At 38.0% G+C, this 22866-nt stretch overlaps 3 protein-coding genes across 5 annotated transcripts; 2 read left to right on the forward strand and 1 right to left on the reverse strand.

Annotated features, from left to right (window-relative positions):
- The first annotated feature begins 1080 nt into the window (after window positions 1–1080).
- Window positions 1081–8667, forward strand: LOC122327309 (NACHT, LRR and PYD domains-containing protein 3-like). Its single transcript, XM_043222577.1, is given in 10 exon segments — window positions 1081–1313; window positions 2829–4080; window positions 4175–4404; window positions 4493–4529; window positions 4619–5038; window positions 5041–6391; window positions 6504–6851; window positions 7014–7163; window positions 7263–7309; window positions 7822–8667. Coding segments are annotated over 9 exon segments (3165 nt in total). The 5' UTR covers window positions 1081–1313; window positions 2829–4052; the 3' UTR covers window positions 8376–8667.
- A 252-nt stretch (window positions 8668–8919) lies between these two features.
- On the forward strand, window positions 8920–13107 carry LOC122327391. 3 transcript variants are annotated; one of them, XM_043222723.1, is made up of 6 exons: window positions 8920–9627; window positions 10217–10367; window positions 10893–11168; window positions 11264–11578; window positions 11743–12051; window positions 12309–13107. In XM_043222723.1, exons 2-6 carry the CDS (start codon window positions 10262–10264, stop codon window positions 12452–12454), a joined length of 1152 nt encoding a protein of 383 aa, XP_043078658.1. In that variant the 5' UTR covers window positions 8920–9627; window positions 10217–10261; the 3' UTR covers window positions 12455–13107. The 3 variants fall into 3 exon arrangements, with proteins under 3 accessions (XP_043078658.1, XP_043078660.1, XP_043078659.1); XM_043222725.1 differs by lacking the exon at window positions 10217–10367 and adding an exon at window positions 10409–10440; XM_043222724.1 differs by having other exon boundaries at window positions 8920–10367; window positions 11809–12051.
- A 449-nt stretch (window positions 13108–13556) lies between these two features.
- On the reverse strand, window positions 13557–22480 carry LOC122328170 (oocyte zinc finger protein XlCOF6-like). The gene is made up of 3 exons (XM_043223875.1): window positions 22057–22480; window positions 18740–20542; window positions 13557–14956 (listed from the first exon to the last, which is right to left on the reverse strand). The coding sequence occupies exons 1-3, from the start codon at window positions 22109–22111 to the stop codon at window positions 14247–14249; spliced, it is 2568 nt and encodes an 855-aa protein (XP_043079810.1). The 5' UTR covers window positions 22112–22480; the 3' UTR covers window positions 13557–14246.
- Window positions 22481–22866: the final 386 nt, after the last annotated feature.

Genomic DNA, 22866 nt, shown 5'->3' on the forward strand with positions numbered 1-22866 from the left:
CACTATAGGAGCAAAATGGTTAAATGGTAGTTAAGCACATAGTAGTTAAGGCCACTTAAAAGTATGACCGTAAAGAGCACAAGCTGCTGTTCTCCAGCTAAAAAATGTTCATTGAGGTTCATTCTATCGATAAGCGATTTTATGTAAGCGATTTTTAGACCCCTTCATAACAATCCCCCATTTATAACAAGCATAGCATTGATATTTTATATACATCAATATTTTAGGTGTCATTACCATGTTCGTGTTGCACGTTTAAATTCTGAAAAAGCACCAGTATTGTACATTTGAACGTCTGTTTGTGGAACCATAAATACGTTGGACGATGAGATTAATCAGGTGTGTTTGACTAAGGAGTCGGCTGCATGCGTGTGGTTTACCTCCAGGGAGAGATGGAAGCATTTCTTGGTAGTTTATCAGATAACACAAGCAAATTGGTACGCAGTTTTGATGCAAAGCGGTTTTTAATCTTGTGTGTATGTATTTGGGCAGTTTTTTGTTGACTGAGTACAGTCAAAAATGCCCTTGGCAAAAAAGGTTTGCTTGAAAACCGCCTCGAAGTACCTTTGGTTCTTTAATTATCGAACCATTTGGATATAATTCAAAAGCCATTGGGTCTTGTCCAAAATATGGGGTCTTTTTGGGAGTATTGGGCCCTTAGTCTGAGAATTCATGCCGCTTTTATACTAAGACAGCCGTGTTAAGATTATTTCCTTCAAACGGGGGCAAATTCAGAACATCAGGATGTAGCTTATTCCCTAAAGTGTGTTAAGTGCAGTCATTTAGTCAAATATTAAACCGGCATAACTGCAGGAAGAATACAGGCTTTAAGATGGTTAATATTGTTGAAGTTTCATAATGTTGTATATTATTGAATAAAATGTCTAGGTTAGAAAGTTTAGATAATGGCCAGGAGGTTGTAGACAGTTTATTCATTTAGATCAATATCTGAGTTGATCCTAATGTCGGCTTTGATCTCATAAACGCGAATCATTCCGCCCTCGCTTGATAATAGTGAAAGTAGGTTAGAGCTAAACAAATTGTTTACAGGAAGTGACTGGGATGTTTTACATGGTTAAATATGTTGATGAATCTAAACGCATCGTTTTTATTGTCTGCCTGTTTCAAAATCCCGCGAATCGGTGTGTTAAGTTTTTATGAAGCAGACTGATGAGACGATTGCGAGTTACTTCTATCGAAAAAAGTTCAAAGATGGAGCTCTGCGGCAGCGCCTGCCTGCGTTGACATCCGCCTTGAAAACCTCCGTTCTTTACTGTGGTTATCAGCCATGTTTATTTGATAGCTCTTGTGAGGTAAGTTCATTTACTTGTATAAATTCATAAACATATTTTTTTTTCTATACAGTATGTGATGTTCCTGTACTTCCTCTTTGCGCTAACATACCTAATTGAACTTTGTTTAGCTATGCCTTTATCTGCTTTTACTGGATCTCTCAGGATGTCTCTTTATGTGATTCTGTTATACACAGTCAAAGGGTTGGATGTAGAAACCTTGAAGATCAGGACAAACTAATTCAATCAAGTGTTAATTTTACAGTTTAATGAGTTTATTGTCTTCATTTGGCCGCTAAAGCTGAACCACGCTGAACGTCCTGAAATGTACGTAAATATTTAAGTTGGGGGGGGGGGCTATCTGGTTGGCCCTCATTAAATTAGCATTAAACACCACGTCGTGTTTTACATTTAGTTGTGGAGCTACAGTAAGTAAGGCTGTTAGTTAGTCATTTTATTTAATTTAAAAATCGGATTAAGTGTTTATTTTCTTTTGCGAGTGCGCAGGACACAGTTTTCGCGCGCACTGAGATGAGAGGCGCGCCCTGTTTTGTTGCCAGAGCAAAAATCCGCCCCAATAATGCGTCCCAGACGTTTGTCATTAAAATAAAACGCCACATTTTCCCTGATACACTGTGTAACTTTATCTGTTAACTATTTATGGCCTTTTAAAAATGCTCTTGGGAAATTTTATGTGTATTGCACCCTCCTTTAACTGTTACTTTCAGTTAATAACACCCATAAATTACTCAGATTCTAGGAGTAGTCTCTTCATCCGAAGTGAAACTGCTTCGCCCATGGATGTGTGAATTCGCTACTTTGCAGCAGTCGTCAATAAAAAAGGGGCAGAGTCTAAACGAGTTCGTAAGTTTTGTTTTCCGTTAAAACCCTTACAGTGCTAAACAAGTTTGTTAGACCACCTGTCAAACAAAAAAACTAAATTAATTTAGTCATTTATTATGCAAATGCTGCGAGGCGTATTTAAAGCGTTTGCTTTAAACTCGTTTTACTCGGTTTAGATATGGTCCAGACTAAATTTTGGGATTACAATGTTGTTCCAGGGTCAGCAAAATATCGAGCAAAGTTTAGCTCCAGCTCTAATCAAACACGCCTGAAGCAACTGGTTAAGGATTTCAGGATCGCTTGAAAATGAAATGAAAAGCAGGTTCATTTGCTGGACAGTAGATCGCCAGGAGCCCTGCTGTAGACTATACTGCCCACTGGTTTTGTATGTTAATTAGCTTTGACATGCATGCTGTACATAGGCTGCATGTTTTGTTTTTGTTTTTTTAAAAAAGCGCATTTTTGGATTTTATTTTTCTATTTGTCGCTTTGAGATGAAAAAAAGTGTTCTCCGCCCAGTGCCGAACCAGAGCAGACGCTGTCGGCTATGCTGTAGCCAAACTTATTTCACTTGTGTTTTGAATGAAGAAGTCCGATCTCTCAGCTGTTTTTCAAGGCGAGGAACATCTCAGAAGAGCCTATATTTCGACACCGAATATCCACTTCAGTTAACGGGCGCTTTCGATTTTACAGTGTAGGTTTAATACACGGAAATATAGACGCAAATGGATGCGGCGCGTAAACACAATCAACATGAAAGACATGGCCGAGAAGAACAGCTCTTTATTACAGAAGAAACCGATTAAGAGCCACTAGACTAGCCTACAGGTAAGCTGTTACTGTGGACTATATGCCGGTATATTAACGTTCTGGATTGTTAAGAAAAAAGACAGCGATGTACAATTATATATAAATGAGGTGTGCACAAAGGCTTGTGATGTTAGTGTCGCCAATTTAAAACTTTTAAAGTATTTAAAACCAATATAAGCTATTATGCCATTTTAAAAATACTTCAATTTTATAATACCGATAACATTTATTGTTATAAAAAAATATTTTGCTGCTTTAAACTTTTGTGATGCACCATTCGAACGTTTGGGATACTTGCATTCATCTAGGATATATTCAGTAAATATTTCTGTTCCCTTCGTGTGTGATGTGCATGAACAGTGGACAGATGTTTGGAAGCCATTTTGGACTTTGTGTTGTAGCATCAAGCCCCAACCACCACCTAGTAACCTCAAAAGTAATTGTAAGGATACTTATTACTTTTCCAGATTATAGCTCTCAATTTGGGGATAACCTGAAAGTCTCACCCTAATCACCCTAAACTCAAGTGTCAGGCTATATTGGCTCAAGCCAAAAAAAATGTCTTTTAGATGGCATTAAAATGATTATAGCTACTCAGCCATTTGTCCCATTGGCTTGAAGCTTAATATGAAGTGTCTTTGTTCAATGTGCCATGAGGGTCATTGGCATATCTCAAAAAAATTTGGCTGCCATCAGCCAATGAATTTTAAGCACCTATTAGACAAGGTCGTTCAGAAGAAAAAGCAATGGGCATGTTCAACTCATAGCCCTGAAAGTCTGTATGAATTTTGAAAAAAATCAGCCACTAGTTGGTGCTAAAAAATGAGATAAGGTTTTTTTTTGTTTGTTTGTTTGTTTGTTTTTTTATATATAAAGTGGTGTTTCACAGATCTCCTCATTCTTAGCAACTTTGCTTCCGGGATTAATGCATCAATCATATCTTTCAATTTGATATTCAAACTGAGCATTAAAAGACCTGAAACTAATGTAAATGTTTGCTTTAAAATATAGACATTAATTATGAAGCATAACAATTACTCCTAAACCATTTATCCTAACACAGCAGAAAAACTGTGAGGTTAGAAGACCCACTTAAAGAGGATAATTATGGAAAGAAAAAAAAGATGTATTGAAAGTAGGAAAATATTTCTCATTTATTTTGTAATTTTCAAAAAAGCTTTACTGCCACATTTGCACTGTTTTGGTTATGTATTTATTTTTTTAAACAGATGTTAACAGTATTGAAACAGAGTTTGGAAACATGGCACTTCAACAGCATGACAACGTTTCACAACATAATAATAATAATAGTTCTACATCGCTCAGACAACCTACAATTAAAAATTCAGACCGGTATCTTCAAGATTTCAGAATTGACCAAAAAAATGGTGGCACAGTTGTCTCTCCAAACATACTAGGATCCAAAATAGCTGGTGATGTTTTAGTGAACGTCAATGTGGTGAGTCTTAATGAATATCATTAAAATGCTGAGCTGTTCATTTAAGAAATGGCTTAAATGTATATTCTATTCTATTTGTTTTTTTCAGCAACAAGTGTCCCACTTTACCTCAGTAAACAGCAATGGTAAGATGGAGAAGAGACATGTCAAAACTTGCTTAATAAAACTGTTCATTCATAAGTGCAATTCTTCTTCTCACTACTTTGTCCTTTAGAAACTCTTCAGAGCGTAAAGCATAAGATGAAAATGAGAATGAAGACGGAATCTGAGAGGATTTTGGAGGGATGTGCACAACAGTCAGTCTCTCTAAATAAGATCTACACTCAACTTTTCATCATCAGTGATGAGTCAGACCCCATCGTTAAAGAAAACAAGACTTGGCATATCGAGATGATGAATGATTTAAACAAAATAGTGAAGGAAATAAACTACAATGACATTCTTAACCCACCCCTGGATGTAATCAGAAACATGAAGGTAGTTTTAACAAAAGGAATGGCCGGAATTGGGAAAACCGTGACCGTGCAGAAGTTTGTCCACGACTGGGCAAGTGGACAAGCCAATCAGGATCTAGAGCTTGTTCTTCTGCTCCCATTCCGAGAGCTGAACTTGTGTGATGAGGAAAACCAGAGTCTTTTGACCTGCTTTGTGCCTTGTATCCAGAGTTCAAAGAGGCGAAACCTATCTCTGACCAGATCTTTGATAGAAAAGTTCTGTTCATCTTAGATGGTCTGGATGAATATAAAAATGAACTGAGCTTTAAAACAAGCATTTTGTCAGATGTTACTAAAAAAACCAAACTGGATGTTCTCCTAGAAAACCTTCTAAGAGGAAAACTGCTTCCGTCCGCACACCTGTGGATTACCAGTCGGCCCGTGGCAGCTGAGCAGCTTCCCTCTGAGATCTTCAGTCAGGGATATGTCACGCAGATCAGAGGATTCACAGATGAACAAAAGGAGAAGTACTTCATGAGGCACTTTGAGGATCCAGATCTAACCCAGAAAGTCATCAGTCACCTAAAGTCTCATAAGTGCTTGTGGATACTGTGTCAAATACCCCTATTTTGTTGGATTTCATCAGCTGTTCTGAAAGCCATCATTAAAAGTCAAAATAAAGACATGCCCACAAATCAGACAGAAATGTATATCCACTATCTGCTCATTCAGACTGGGTTAAGCCACAAAAAATATCAAGGGCAAAATGTCTCACAACAAGACGCTCTCATACAGCACAAAGAACTGATTAAGAAACTTGCAGAACTGGCATATGGGAAGCTGAAGGAACAGAGCACAATGTTCAGTAAAGAAGACTTGAGAAAATATTATATCACTCCTGATGAAGCTCTTCGATATCTTGGCATCATTACCTGTGTCCACGAGTGCAAGTTTGGATATAACAGGACTAAACATTTCAGCTTTGTCCACCGCAGTTTACAGGAATTCTTTGCAGCCTTATTTGTTTTCCATGAATTTCTATCAGGAAATGAAGACTCCCTGGGATTAACTAAAGCGAAAAAGGGGCAAAAGTCTAATTTGTCAGATTTTCTAAAAAGCGTAATTGATGTGGCCGTGGAAAGTAAAAATGAACACTTGGATCTTTTTATCTCTTTTCTGTTTGGAATTTCTTGTGATTCCAGCAGACATATACTCGAAGGATTCCTGCCTCGACCGGAAAACAGTAGTTTAGAAGATCACAAAAAAATCACCAAATACATTAAGTCTTTGAGGAGGAAAGATTTGTCTCCTGAGAGATGTTTTAGTCTTGTTCATTGCATCGTGGAGCTCAAGGACATGTCTTTTTTGCAGATACCAAATCTTGAATCCTCACGGACCAAAAAGCCCCTCACACTGTTCCAGTGCACGCTTCTGGCTTTCCAGTTTGTGATGTCAGATACAGACCATGATGAGTTTGTCCTCAGGAAATTCAAGATAACTTTAGAAGGATTTCAGAGATTCTCTCCAGCCATTATATGCTTCAGACATGCTATGTAAGTATTATGAAAACATCTGTAAAAATCTTCACTGTGTATCATAAATTTTCCTAGTTTCCAAAGTCTAGTCCATCAGAGTTTATGTGCAAAATTGTAACAATATCGACAGGCTCACAGGAAGCGGCTTTACAGAGAAACACTGTGAAATCCTGGTGCCTTTTCTTACCTCACCAAACTCTCGCCTGACTCATCTTGATCTAAGCCACAACAGTCTGGGGCTTTCTGCACTGAAGCAACTTTCAAAAGCCTTGTGTGATCCCAAATGTCAGATTGAGATGCTGAACCTCAGCCACAACGGCCTCCGTGGTCAGGACATGGACTTCATCAAGCAAGTGCTTTCAGGATCAAATGTGAAGCTGAAAATCCTGGATCTCAGTGATAATCATCTAGAAGACGAAGGAGTGAAAATCCTCTCAGCTGGGCTGCGGAGTGCTAAGTGTCATCTTGAAGTTCTGAAGTAAGTAAAACTAACTGCAAACATCTTGGTGGCCTTCGTGTGAATATTTTAACACAAAGAGGTTTGCTTCTCAGGGATCACTTGTGTTTAGCTTAAATGCAAAATCATTTGATAAATGATTAAGTATATGTACAGAAACCAACCAGCTATGCTGCTTTATAGACTTTTAGGCTGTCAGATTCAAGATGGAGGTTTGAAGTTGCTGTCATCTATGAAAGCCAGTCTAAGAGAGCTGGACCTGCGGTATAATAACCTTGGAAAACCTGTGGAAAATAAAGTTTGTGAACTGAAAGATAAGCTACCCTCACTAAGGTATTTGGTATGGGTTAATTTTGAAGGTTGGAATGAGCATACAATAGCGTGATAGTCTTAACATATTAACCCATACTAATCCTAACTCCAACTCTACAGAATTTACACTGGTGGAGTCTGCAGTCACCAACCAGGGCTGTACAAATGTGAGTTTAACCATGGATCAACAAAAATTGTAGGTTAAAATGTGAATAAATATCTATTTGTAGACAACTACAGGTCTTGCGATGTGACATACATTTACCGAAGTGCAAAAACTGTGTTTCTTTAATTTAGTTCATGAAAACCTGCCCTCAATAAAATGAAAGAACTACCCAAATGCTGTTTAAAGAAACATGCCTCTTTTTTTGAAAAAAAAGCTAGTGTTCCAACTCACCTAGAGTTAAACAGTAGAGTTTCACCATTTTGAATCCATTCAGCCGAACTACGCATCTGGCAGAAGCATGTTTAGCTGTAGCTTAGCATAGATCATTGAATCTGATTAGACCGTTAGCATCACAATCAAAAATTACTAAAGAGTTTCACATTTTTTTCCTGTTTAGAACCTGTTAAACTCTAGGGGTTTTGTGACTTCTCTACATTGACTCTATATTTAACTGTGTATATATATTGTATATATTTACCTTACATTTACTGATAAATCTCAATTTGTTTTTAGATGCTGTCGCGCTTACCTTTGACCCTCGGACAGTTAACGAATACCTCTATCTGAACGAGGACAACACAGTAGCTGTTCATAAGAGAGAAAGGCAACAGCTACCTGCTAATGATGAAAGATTTGACAAGTGCAACCAGGTCCTGTGCTGCCAGCCGCTGTCAGGACGCTGCTTCTTTACGGCAGATGTGATCGGGACAGAGGTGCGCATGGGTGTGGCCTGCAAGGGAATCAACAGGAAGGGTACGAATGATGCCGTACTTCTGGGACGCAATAAGATGTCGTGGTGTTTATGCTGCTCAAAAAGTCTATTTGTGGCTCATGACAAAAAAAAAGAATCGGTAACTAAACCACTTCAAACAGAGTCCACCAGAAAACTTGCTGTGTTTCTGGACCAAGAGGCTGGTTCTATTTATTTCTATAGGCTGATCCCAGACTCTGATCCAGAACTCTTGCACATGTTTGATGCAAAGTTTCCTCCTGATGAGGAACTTTACCCTGCATTTAGTATTCAGAAACCAGACAGCTCAGTCCGTTTACAGCAAGCATCACTGTAACTATATGCTTACACTTACAGTTTGTGTTCATGACATGAATGATGCCTCACATCAGGAGAGAGGGATCAGACATGGATTATTCACCTGGCAGACCTTCTAAAAACAGCCAGCTAGTAACCCAGAAGATCAGCAGTTATTGATACATGACTTCATCATTATCAGTTGCTTTATAAACACTACACAACAGTGCTATGGCATTTTTGTGTTTGCGTTACAGTTAAAATGTCTTAAGTTGTGTATATCTCAACATAACTGGTTTTCTTTAATGAAAAATAAAGCTGCATTAATTGGACATGATTTAGTTTCTATGTACTGGAATGATTTTTTTTTTTTTAAATCTGTCATTACAAAACTATATGACTTACTTTCTCCTGAGGAGCAATAAAAGATAATTTGAGGATACTCTCCATATGTTGGAAGTTAACGTGATCCGATTTATTGTATTTATTCATTTTTTTGGGCTCCCAACATTTCTTACAAGTATTTTGTTGTATGTTCCATAAAATAAATAATCACCTGCTTATAGCTGAAACCGAAATGTTAAAATCACATTTCTATAATTGTTTCTAATTTTACACTGTATTAGATAACTATTTGCATTACAAGTGATTGTGTCATGATAGCAATAGCTGTTACTCTACAGGTGTTGCTGTAGCTGAAGTTGTAGGTTTTTAACACAGAAGATGAAAACAATCGTGAGAGAAAGGCAAGGGTGAGATTGAGAGGTGCATTAAGTTATCGCAACATTCTGTACACATTAGTATTAAAATATGGTAACCGTGGACTGTCTCTTTTCAGTATAAACAACCCCATCTTCCTTACACTCCTGTATCTACATGTGCTTACACGATCTCAATCCCAGACTCCTTTCAAGAACGAGGACAAAAACAATTACTCATTTTCTCAACTTTGCGGATTGCTGAAACGGTGTAAGGAAAGGGAGGATTCGTAGAACTGAAATGCACATTAAAATGCCCATTAAAACTCAAACCGAGTCATATCCGGCTCCTGGATCCGAAGAGATCCACCTGCGAACCACTCGCAAACGATCAGGCGAAGTAGCAGTCCATTTCCGCCGGCCGGAAACAAACACCTGCCGTTCTCGTTCCTACCGTTGATCTTTTATACCTAACCACGCCCCCTTCATTGATAATTTCACCCCTCAGACGTCACCTGCCACATAAGCATTTTTAAATAAGCAGGTTACATTTAAGAACACGACAATTTATCCAACCAAACTACTCTTATGAAGGTGCGTATGGAAAGCATGCCAAATAAAAAACAAAACCCGCGGTATAGATACGCAAAAATGGACGTTTTCCGTGTTTGTGCTACGTTATGGGTAGGATGAGGGTTGGAAAGTAGAGACGTATCATATGTACGCGAAAACTGCGTGCCGTTTGCACACCAACAAATTTCGTATCATATGCACGCAAAGACTGCGTATCATATACACGTCCTATATAGGCCAAAGTCCGTTTTTGCGTATCAATACCACGAGTTTTTCGTTTTCGCCTATTTATAGGCATTTTCATGACACCGGAATGAACTAAAATATTTGACAGAACAAACATGATTTTAGTTGCTGGAGGGAAGTTTGTTCTTAATGCTGAGATATGTGTGTAAAAGTTCTGAGAATGGTAGTTTCTCTTTTGCTTTAGCAACAGGTTTTTTTGCGTATTCAAATAGTCCTGTGACAAACGAAGACTTAAAAAAACATTTCAGCATTTGTAACCTTCTTCAACATCTTGTATTGCTCCTAGATCTACTTTACTGCCCAGATCTAATCCTGCCTTGTTCTCTATACTTCTAACCTACCCGCAACCGCATTTTTTTTGCAGCATAGCTTTCTCCAGTTATCTTACAGGTAGCTCGGATCTTTCCCAATGAGAAACAATGTCGATGGAGGCACGATGGAAACGCATCTATTCAAGCTGAAAAAGAAATTGATTTTTTTTCTTGCTTTGTTCTGTTTTAATCTGTGCAAAGATGGTGAGTGATGCATTTTTCTTATTCTACTCCATATTTCCTAGGTGTACTGCAACCCAGGGATTCTCAAATTAAGGTCTGTGACCCACAGTCAGGGAAGGGGTCCACGAAATAAATTTAGGGCTTCATAATTTCAACGATGTGCTAAATGTGGATGTAATCGAGAAATCCAGTCGAACCGGAACTTACTGTATGACATGGGATGTCACCTTATTAGGAAAGTTTTGGATAAATAAAAGTAGATAAGTCAAATCTCGGATATGAATAATCTGAATGTTAAACCGCAAAGTATATTTAAATACGTTACTGCGTTTAGTGACGCAAGCACCTGCGGTTTTATCTACGGCACAAACTCAAACAATAAATTTGCATGATGAGTCCCCATAAGTCTGTGTGTATTCAGGTTTAGGTCCCATGATATAAACCTACACACACAAATAGGCCGCAATTTTGCATGACCGTGTCTTCAGTTTTTAGATACATTAACACTTCTCACCACTGACCATGATATCCATTGACCTTTAACAGATGGGAATGATTTCGCGAGAGATGAAATGGTGACCCGAGTGACTGAGAGAGATTTCATCATTCTTCACGACGATATTACCGAAACGCAGCGAGTCGACCGCGTGCTGTGGATGTTCGGATCTCCATATATTCACACCCCTGAAATCTACGAAAGGATCATCTCAACCTCAGACAGTTATGGGGGTTTTAGGGACAAGCTGAGGAGATCTCACATCATCTGGAGTTTCAGCAGCACATACGGGGCGACTCAAAATCAACTGTTCCTTTCCAGATCCTGTGAGTAGAATATTCAAACCCTTCAAGCTTCTGCCGTAACAATGCTAACGGGATGGAAATATAAAGTGTTATAAAGTGGATTCTGTGTTTTACAGCCGTAAGAGTTGTACAGAATGTTTTAGCGATGGAGGGAGAACGTGTGATATTTTACCCCAATGCTACCGAAATAGAAAGAGGTGATTTGCTACAGTGGAGGTCTGCAGATGGAGGTCATCTGTGTAAAGCGATAAGCAATGAAATGAAAATCACTGAATGTGACGAGAGCTTCGGAGACAGATTTCAGCTTGATTATCAGAGAGGATCTCTCACTATCAGGAACATAAGCGCAAAGGACCCCGGACTTTATGAATTTACCATCATCCGAAAAGGAACTATAAAAGCATGCATGCGTTATAGTGTTAAAGTCTACGGTATGCAGTTTCTTTCTTCAAGGCTTTAATGATGGTTATAAATTAGCATGTTTTAAAACGGCGAGTTTATGAAAAAATTAACATTTTGTCTCAATCTGTGGTTGACATCAAACAACGTTCATAAATCTGTTTGTAGTTTTATTTTTTATTCACTTGTTTTCTAGCTAATCTACCCATTCCCGTCATCATCAGTAAATCTTCAAACTGTTCTTCTTCATCAACATCTAAAGATTCATCAGAGTCCAGATGTTCGCTGCTGTGTTCGGTGTTGAACGTGAGTCATGTGACTCTCTCCTGGTACAAAGGAAACAGTTTATTGTCCAGCATCAGTGTGTCTGATCTCAGCATCAGTCTCTCTCTACCTCTGGAGGTGGAATATCAGGAGAATAACACCTACAGCTGTGTGATCAACAACCCCATCAGAAAGCAGACCACACATCTGAACATCAGTCAACTCTGTCAGACATGTGAAGGTACAGCAGCTGTGATTTTACAAGTGATGTTATATGAATTGCCTACACTTGCATTGTAATGATTAAAAGCCACATATACAGCAACTTTATATATATATATATATATATATATATATATATATATATATATATATATATATATATATATATATATATATATATATATATAAATAAAAAAACACCTGTTATTTACACTTTTGTTTGGTTCTTGATGCACACAGATATGCTAACTTCAAATTTGTGTTTGTTCTTTACAGAACTCCTACATTCATCATTATCTTCATTATCATTACTATATATACTACTTATTTTAGTAGTTTTGGTCTTGACTGCAGTGGTTGCGAAGATGTATCGCAGAAGGAATCCCAGAGAAGAATTTCCATGGTCACATGACACTTGGTGATTGTCCTAGACTACTATTTCCACATGAATCCTGATAAGTTTGAAAGTTTTTTTTTCCTGTGCAAACTGACCTTTTTGAAGACTTCAAAGCGGATGCATTTTAAAAGTCCATTTTCATGTTGTCATATAGTGTGGGCTGCGAAAACAGAGGAATTCGAAAACGTTCCAGTTTAGTCCTGTGATGCACATTGTACCCAGATATCACAGATTGTATACTGACATAGTTGTGCCTGCTTTTTTGAACTTCGACTCAGAGTAAAATTGAAAGTGAAAGTGAAAGTGAATGACTGACAGCTAAAACTGCATTAGCATCACATTCTCCATACGTCATGGCCTCAAGGTGCTATGTTGAGGGAACAACATCCATTTCTTGTGGTATTATGTTGAGGGAACAACGTATTTTTCTAGTGGCCATGAGTTTGAGTAAACAAACCTGTCACCATAGCAACCCAGGTTTTTTTTATTTTTTATTTTATTAATTGATGAATTATTACGTAAATTGTTCTATTGTTTTATAATATAAATAACTGTATCCATAGGTTACTGGACTGTATTGCATGATATGTAAATAATTAAAAAACTACATATTGAATAATAATATCATGAATAAATGTTACATAAAGTAAATAAAATAGGCCAACACGAAAACATTTCTATCCGTCCCAGTCTTGCTAGCTGTGTGTGTCCATTAACTGATCTTCTTTTTTCGTAATTTTTATATTTATATATATATATGTGTGTGTGTGTGTGTGTGTGTGTGTGTGTATATATATATATATATATATATATATATATAAGCACTATAACTGCTGTCTTATTTATATTGTGCTCAATATTCAAACACATATAAAACACATTTCAATACATTTAGCCTAACTACAACACAATGAAACAAGCATAAATTTGCACAAAGCACCAGAACAAAACATTTTAATGTGCATGATTATAAAATATCACACACCCAACAAAGCCCATATAGCTTGTATTTACTTTAAAGAAATGCATACCGCCACCACTCCAATAATAATGCTATGCCAATCAAGAAGATTGTGAAGCTGTAAACTACCATAGAAATATTAAAAATTATCCACAGGACACATTCATTTACTTTTTTATAAATGAATGCACTTTATTGGATTTATTTTGGACTGTTAACAATAAACACCCCCATTTCGTTAATAGAGCTTGGAAGAGCCAGGGCAATTTTTAATATAACCTTGATTGGGTTTCGTCTGAAAGAAGGAAGTTTTATACACCTAGGGTGAGTAAATAATGTGCTAATTTCCTTTTTAGGGTGAACTAACCGCTTAATTATTCTGCCCAGATCTGAGAAAGAGTCGATTCATCTTTTCACAACAAAACTTAAATCTTAGACTTGTGATTATTCTGGGAAATAACGCTTTCATTTGTATAACAGCTTATAATACAATGTTTGTTTGCACCATTCAGTATCTGCGTCTGCTCGTTTAACACTTAATGGCTTCCAATATGTTTAAAAGCATGAAATAATGAGCAATGATTCATAAATATTTAAACCATAATATTGTAATATAATACAAAAAAATCCTAATAAAATCATTGAACAAACGAGCTGGATCTTTAGATAAACTTAGACATGATTTTAATGATTTCAGACCATTTTTTTCGTCTTTAATTATAAAGGGGGAAACTTTTCCCACGTGGAAGGCAGTGATACGACTCTCGCCGTTGTAGATTCTCGATGATCTCGGGTTTCCTGACCACTCCTCTAGTGCCGTTTCAGTTCATCAACCGTAATGAAGGTCCTCCCGCGATCAAAGAACATCCTTCACGCCGCTGTGTCTTTGCTGGTGTTTTCTTAAATAACTCAGCTGGCTAAAACTCTTTCCACACAAAGGGCACACGTGAGGTTTCTCCTTTAAATGAACCGTCAGGTGGTCCTTCAGGGAATTCGCCCAAGAAAAGTTCTTGCCACACTGATCACACATATATTGTCTTTCTCCAGAATGAGAATTCAGATGCGATTTCAAAGTACTCAAATGCGCGAAACTCTTCCCACAGAGACCGCACGTGTGCGGCTTTTCCCCGGTGTGGATTTTCATGTGATCGTTAAGGTGTCCTGTATGTCTGAAACTCTTCCCGCACTGGTCACACGTGTGCGGCTTCTCTCCGGTGTGGATTTTCATGTGTTCATTAAGGTTTCTTTTATGCCTGAAACTCTTCCCGCACTGGTCACACGTGTGCGGTTTCTCTCCGGTGTGGACCTTCATGTGTTCATTAAGGTTTCTTTTATGTCTCAAACTCTTTCCGCACTGATCACAAGTGTGTTGTTTCTCTCCGGTGTGAATATGCATGTGTCCACTAAGGTTTCTTTTATGTCTGAAACTCTTGCCGCACTGCAGGCAGGTGAAAGATTTCTTGGATACTCTTTTTACGGAAAAAAACGTCTCGGCCTGCGAGCGAATCAAAGATTTGACGTGATGGTGTTTCGGGTCTTCCGTCTCCTCATTCTCTTTGATCAAGTCTAAAATAAATATAAAAAAGCTTTCATTTTCAGTACACCGTAAATAATCAATTGGAGAAAACCTAATGTAATAAGTAGACAACTGCATACAAACATTTGTGTAGCACTGAGCGCATTCATCAACTCTGTTCTGAGAGTTTGCAAAAAAACGTCATTATCTTATAATAAAAAAGTTTCTAAATAACTAATAATGAGAGTTTGGTTGATGTAACATTTACAATCTTCCTTTCATTGCAAAAACACTTGAACAGGTTGTGTTCATCCAAGTCTCTGGCTTTCTCACACAGGACAACCTCCTGGATGGACATTCAGCCGAGACTGCCATGCTTTCTGCTGTAGAAGCCCGAAAACCGGCAAGAGTGGATTACGGACGTTCTATACTAATTTTGCTGGATCTGTCCGTCCACTGCTTTTGACAAGGTCAACCCTCATATCTCCTGTCAGGAACCGCACTTCCATGGTTTCAGTGCAGCAGTGCCCCGCTAAGCCTTTGCGGGTCCCTGGGTAAACGCGGCTTTAACGCATCCAATAAAACTGACTCAGGGGTCCCCTAGTGTTTGAGGTCCTGGGCTGCAGCCCATGTTGCCCATTAAGATAACACAGCTCTTAAACAGGTCCTAGGAGTCAAAGACACTAATTCTAACTACTGGGGTGCCTCAGGGCTCTATGTTTGGACCACTTCTCTTCTCTGTTTTATATATATATATATATATATACACTGGATAGCAAGTGCGCTTCAAATAATACAAAGTTTATGTATTTACAACACAAGCCATAACAGTAATTATCAAACGAAAAACCTGCCTCTTTTAGACTTGCACTCTATTCATTTACTAGCTACTTGCTTTCTTAAAGAACTAAATAACACTAGCTTCTCTGTTCTTTTCGTACGCTAGGTTTTTTCACAGCTAGTTTGGTTTCTCAGAGAGCTCAACGGGCCGCAGCTTCAGAAAACAAATACAACACAAACAAAGAACAGAGTTTCTATTTACACTAAGTGCAAACAGACCACTTTGTTGGCAGACGTTATTTGCACTAACTCCACCAACCGATGTGTGACTGGGACAGTCAACACTGAAAAAAGACACTTGTTAAACATCACTTTCAGTGGTGTAGACGGCAAGGCGTGCACTTTCTGTATATTTTATTCACTAATTTGTTCTCATTGCTGTGTAAAATGTATATAAAAACACATATTTTAGAATATGCAATCTTATTTAGTTATTTAAATCTCTTGTTTAAAAGTAGGAAAACAGATGTGCTGTAGTTAGGTTACTTTAAACGATAAGGATATTTGTTTATACATAATAAAGACCCATTTCGAATGTTCATGTGCTTTCCTTCGTCCTTCAGAACATGTGTATGCAAATTAAGCGTTCAAAACGGGACGAAACACTGAATTTTAAATCGATTTTTCAAAATGATATGCCAGACTACCCCTGTAAATGGTGAAAATCACTTACATCTGAGCCTATTTGCGGCGCGTTTCTGATTTGTTTGTGCTGCGACAGTTTGCAGAGCGTCTCTTTGCTTGAGTTGTAAGTATTTACAGTGTGTTTCTTTCGTTTGTGTTTCGAGTGTCCGCAGACAAATAGTTTTAAAGTAGACGTAAGTGGGGGGTTTTTTATTTACAGCGTGCTGATCTCTCTCTGCCACCGTACTAATCTTAAAAAAACGCTGTTCTTCAACATCAAACGTGAAAAAATAAGAATAAACGCCCACCTCTTTTTCTTCACTCTCTTCCCGTTTCATTCTGCGGGGTTCGGATCACTCATGTCTCGAAGTCCCTCATAAATGCGTTCTTCTTCACTTGCAGACTGATGGGAAAATATTTCGGCACGTACTGCTGATCTTCTAGGGGAGGAGCTTCTGTGAAGGTGAACTGTCAGGTAGTAGGAGGTAGTAGGTATCTGCCAAAATAAAAATTATTTCAATTTCAAAATGATTCACGCCTTCACCCAAAGAATACATTATCGTTTTAATGTTCGCCTATATCAAAATATATACTGAAATTGTTTCTACAACAAATGAATGGCTTGCATTTGACAGTTTTGTCAGTGAACCAATCTATTTTAAATATTTTATACATTTATCTTTATTTTTATTGGACAGATAAATGAATGGACGCATAATTATGCAAAAATATGAACAAACCCGACACTTAAAAGAATCCAAATACAATAATGATGATGATAATACTACTACTAATAATAAAATGTAACAGTAAGGAATAAGGATGAATTAATTTAGAAATACATTTACAGATTTGTAAGCAACAGCTAACATTTATATGAATGTTTATGAACTGGCTTTCAGTCCGCAGTTGTTTTTAAGTGAAAAATGGTTTGTCATACAACCTGCTGAAAATAAATAAATCCAGCAAATAAATGGATAGCACTAAAATCAATAGCCTGTTGACGACCGTTGCTATTATGCCATTATATTACGCATATGAAACGATTAGACTCGTTAACTGTAACAGCTGGGGAATGTTGACATGTAAGGACAATGCGTTATTTCAATAAATAAAACGTTTATATTAAGTGACTTACGTTGTCCGGCTATAACAGGCTGATTTTGCTCTATTCTGTCTACTTGTAATAGTTTAAAAACAAGCTCACATCTGAGCCGCTGCACATCTCCATACAAACACAGCGTTTATAAATGAAACGAATCGGTCTTCTTCTTCTTCTGCTTCTTCTTCTTCATGTTTTAATGCGGGTGGCATCCAGCGTTAAGGTGCATTACCGCCACCTACTATGCTGGAGTTGATTAACAGAAACTTAATAAATACACTCTTTATACTTTATATTAATACTTAACCCATGCAAATTAAAGAAATATGCTTTCCTGTTTTTCCCCCCATCTAATATCTTTGGTGTTTAGAAATAATTAAAAAAACATATAAAATTACACACATGATTTTGACTAACGATAGCATGCTGTAAATGGCATTGGAATAAATTTTTCTTGAGGCCGCACAGGATCATTCAATTCTTTGGGACCTCACATAGTTCACCTTTAGCGTTGGCAGTATGGTGCAGGAAACTCAGAAGTGAAGAACAGCAGTCTTAAACCACTTTTCCACCAGGGCTGGAACTGGAGCCGGAGCCAAATTGGGAACCGGGCTGTGCTTTTCCACTCTGGTTCAGGACCAGCCCTGAAAACCATTAAGAATTATCATCTAATTTCTGTATCCAGTACAGCTGTCATAATAAGTTATGACTAAGCCCAAAGCTTCCACAGTGCAGACTGCATAGCCTTAGCCTACGGGATTATTACAGTATGAACAAATGACTCTGAACCAAAGACTGCTTTGGAGTTTATTGTCAAAAAAGACTCTCATCTTATGTTTTTAATGACCATTGGTGTCCCAGTCCCATTCTGTGATTGGATAAGGACCGATGAAACTCTGGGATGGGTTCCTATACCTGCATGCCCTGTATCAAATCAAACCAAAGAGAACAGAAAACCTGAAACTCAATCCAGCTTACATAAGGTACATAAGGCGCTGCACAGCACCACACTTAAAAAATCAGATCTGGAACTCGCTGTAATTCACGACTTGCATCTTTTATTATGGAAGTGTAGAGAAGCTAGTTGAGTGAAACTCTTCCCACACGGATGGCAGCGATACGGCTTCTCTCCGGTGTGGATCCTCTTGTGTATTTTTAGATATATTGCCCGTTTGAATCTCTTCTCGCAAAGCGAACACTTATAAGGCGTTTCTCTAGTGTGCACTGTCCTGTGCACTTTCAGTTCACCATCTGTAAAAAATGCCTTACCGCACGTAGAGCAAGCGTGATCCTTCACACCGCTGTGTCTTTTCTGGTGTGATTTTAATGTATCCAGCGTTACTACAACTCTTTCCACACAAAGAACACACGTGAGGCTTCTCCTTTGTATGAACTTTCAGGTGGTCCTTCAAGGAATCTGCCCTAAAATATTTTTTACTGCACTGGTCACAGCTATAATGTCTTTCTCTATAATGAGTACACGTATGTACTTTTGATTTTCTGAAACTCTTCCCGCACTGATCACAAGTGTGCGGCTTCTCTCCGGCGTGGATTGTCATGTGATCATTAAGGGGTGCTTTTTGTGCAAAACTCTTCCCGCACTGATCACACGTGTGCGGTTTCACTCCAGTGTGGGTTTTTATGTGTGCGTTAAGGTTTCCTTTATGCACAAAGGTTTTCCCACATTGATCACATGCATATGGCTTCACTCCAGTGTGGATTTTCATGTGTACAATAAAGTTTCCTTTTTGTGCAAAACACTTCCCACACTGATCGCACGTGTGCGGCTTCTCTCCGGTGTGAGTCTGCATGTGTTCGTTAAGGGTTCCTTTTAATCTAAAGCTCCTCCCGCACTCATCACACGTGTACGGTTTCTCTCCGGTGTGGATCCTCTCGTGTATTTTCAGATATTCTGGACGTTTGAAGCTCTTGTCACAGTGTGAACACTTGAAAGGTGTTTCTGTAGAGTGAACTGTCTGGTGCACCTTCAGGGCACTATCTGTAAAAAAAGTCTTCCCACACTCAGAGCAAGCATGATCCTTCACGCCGCTGTGTCTTATCTGGTGTAGTTTTAATGCACCCTTTTGGGTAAAACTCTTTCCACACAAATAACATACAAAAGGCTTCTCCTTTGTATGAACTTTCAGGTGGTCCTTCAGGAAATCTGCCCTAAAAAACTTTTTACCGCACTGGTCACAGCTATACAGCCTTTCTCTAGAATGAGTAAGCAGATGTACTTTATAAACACCTGATTTTATGAAACTCTTCCCGCATTGATCACAAGTATACGGCTTTTCTCCGGTGTGGACTTTCATGTGATCATTAAGCGCTCCTTTTCGTGCGTAACTCTTCCCGCACTGATCACAGTTGTGTGGTTTTTCTCCGGTGTGAATATTCATGTGTTCGTTAAGAGCTCCTTTTTGAGTGAAACTCTTCCCGCACTGATCACACGTGTGCGGTTTCTCTCCGGTGTGGATTCTCACGCGTTCATTAAAGGATGCTTTTAGTGTGACGCTCTTCCCACTTTGATCACACGCGTGAAGTTTCCCTCTAGTATGGATTTTCATGTGTACGTTAAAGTTTCCTTTTTGTGCGAAGCTCTTCCCGCACTGATCACATTTGTGCGGCCTCTCTCCGGTGTGGATCCTCACGTGTTCGTCGAGGTTTCCTTTAAATGGGAAACTCTTCCCACATCGATCGCATGCGTACGGTTTCTCCAGGCTGTGGATTTTTTCGTGTTCATCGAGGTTTCGTTTTTGCGGGAAGCTCTTCCCACACTGATCACAGATGTGTTTCTTCTCTGCGGCGTGAATTTTCACGTGTTCATTAAGGTTCCCTTTTATTGTGAAAATCATATCGCACTGCTCGCATGCATAAGGCTTCCCTCCGCGATGAAATTTAATGTGAAGATCAAGATTTTGCCTACACGAGAAACTCTTTTCACACATAGGGCAAGCGAAACATATTTTGTTAGGACTCAAAGGGGTTAATGATTTTTCTTCAGTTTTGACATGATGCTCCTCTTCAGCTTCAGACAGTTCTTCAATCTCCTTTTTCAATTGCAACGGCCCTGAAATGAAAGCAAAAGGTTCAGAGGGTTCAAAATTATGATTATCATTAAAAAGAAACCCTGAAATTAAAAGAATGTGAGATGCCTATAATAGTAGAAACACTAGAAAACATTTCGATGCATTCATTTTAGTTAGTTAACCCGATCACCCAATTACTTTTAATTCAATCCAGGCACAAACCATTTGTGTTGTACGGCGAGCTATTGAATACGTTTAAGAACTATTTTTATGTCAGGGTTCGACAATGTTATATAAATATATGTAAGAAAATATTATAATAATTGTCAGACCTCCTGAAGATTGCAGTCAGCATAAATGTTTCTCTAAACTTCCTCCTAAACCAACATAAAACCCGGGCTCCATATTGTACACATTTCACGAAGAGTTACCCTGATATTATTTGTTTTAGATTCATGTAGGGAATTAAATTACTGTTCTGTAGCTTTAAATGACTTGGCGAGACCAGAGAACTGCGATTGGGATCGAGAGAGAGGACATAAACGTTTTAGAAACGCGTGTTTTCCAGCTGATCTTTTCGGGTTTTGAAAGTTATCCAATGTCAACATTTTCCAGTTCGATTATATCCTTGTTTTCATTAACAGGGCGATCTGAACCTTAACTTAATACAGGGTGACCTGAAACCTCAAGGTTAACATACAGGGTGAAAAAGAAAACCATATCGTCCACTTCTAAGGCACATCGGGTTCTCGTTTTATTGCAGGTTCGGGTGACAAAGCTACTTTCACTTTGACATGACGCGCTAGCTGAGAGGAGATCCGTCAAGCTAAAAGCCATCGAGGATGGATCGTTTCAATTTCAACTTGGTGAACCTGTGATATCTTCTCCAGGGTGTAAAGGAAAATAAAAGCTGAAGCTTTTTCATGGAAGCTTGCAAAAGAAGCTCTGCGTTTTGTGTTTAATCACATCCATACAGTCTAGGAATCTACATTATCATCACTACGAAGATATTGTGCGTTATATATAGTTATATATAGTAAAGTGTTTTATTTCTTCATTGTTTGGTCACGCTTTGCATTATGGCTAAACTGGCAATGAAAAATTCTTGTAAACATTTATTAATCTTCAGTACTTCCCATATTTAATAATCTTGCTACTGTACATAATTTAAGAGTTATTAAAAAACAAATAAGTACTGTAGCAAATTTAGCTATTGCTTATTGTTAATGTTAATGCATTAGCTAAGATCTTTTGGTCTTTATAATAATTTTTAATCGGCTTTTTATGTATTGATTTACTGTTTGTAAGTGTTCAATTATTTTAGTTAAACTTTACGGCAACCCCTTTTTATAACTATATTTCAATATTATACCGTATGCCATGATAAAAGCATTAGCAATTTGACATATGCCTAATAGGGTATTGCCAACTCCCCTATATATTCTTGTATCTATATACGTATTGCAAAAGCAATTGCATTTTTTCTAACTGAAAACAATTATTAATTGATGACCGGTTTTATAGCCTCACTGAAAAATTAAGAGCAAACACCAACCTATTGGTTCTTCGGTATCTTCCGGTTTAATTCTGCAGGTTTCTGGATCATTCATGTTATTTTGTCGTTATGTTCGCCAACTCTGTCGTCTTTACTCGTGGGAACATTCAGCATTAAGACCTGTGGGAAGAGCTCCACTGTGAGAAAGGACGAGCAAAACTGCCAAAAACAAACATAAATCAGTCATAAATACAGCACAGATTATCAAACGAATGCTTTCAGTAATTCACAGGCTTTAAACAAGCTGCCTGTCTTTATATATCCAACCAATTAGTAAACAGTACTTGCTTTTTAAAACTAATTAACATACTGTGCATATATAAATATCGTCTTTTTTTCACATTATGATCTATTTTTGATGGAGATGATGTTTATTAGCAACATATGTATTATCATCCTAATGTAGTTAAATTGCAGTCATTGAATAAAAACAAAAAATATTTTTTGTGTGTGTGTGTGAACATAAACTATTTATTTTTACACACCAGAAAATATTACTAAACTAATCTACATATTAATATTTATGATCTTGCGACGGATTTAAAAGGCCCGGCATGATGGATATCACACGTTTGATTAAGTGGCAATCGGTAACAAAGCCATTATTGCTGTGAACATAGAAACAGTCACACAAAATATGTATTTAGCACACATCGTCGTCTGCTAGGCTAAATGATTATTATTTCAGACAGCGGACTCCAGAAAAGACGCAAAAAAATAGCACCGGATCAAAACAGCACGTTACAGAAATGACTCCGTGGCGCGACGCTTTAAAAGCTCCGTTAGTGAATAAGAGAGAAACACCGTGAA

This window comes from Puntigrus tetrazona, chromosome 22 (assembly GCF_018831695.1).
Source record: "Puntigrus tetrazona isolate hp1 chromosome 22, ASM1883169v1, whole genome shotgun sequence".
Lineage (NCBI taxonomy): Eukaryota > Metazoa > Chordata > Actinopteri > Cypriniformes > Cyprinidae > Puntigrus > Puntigrus tetrazona.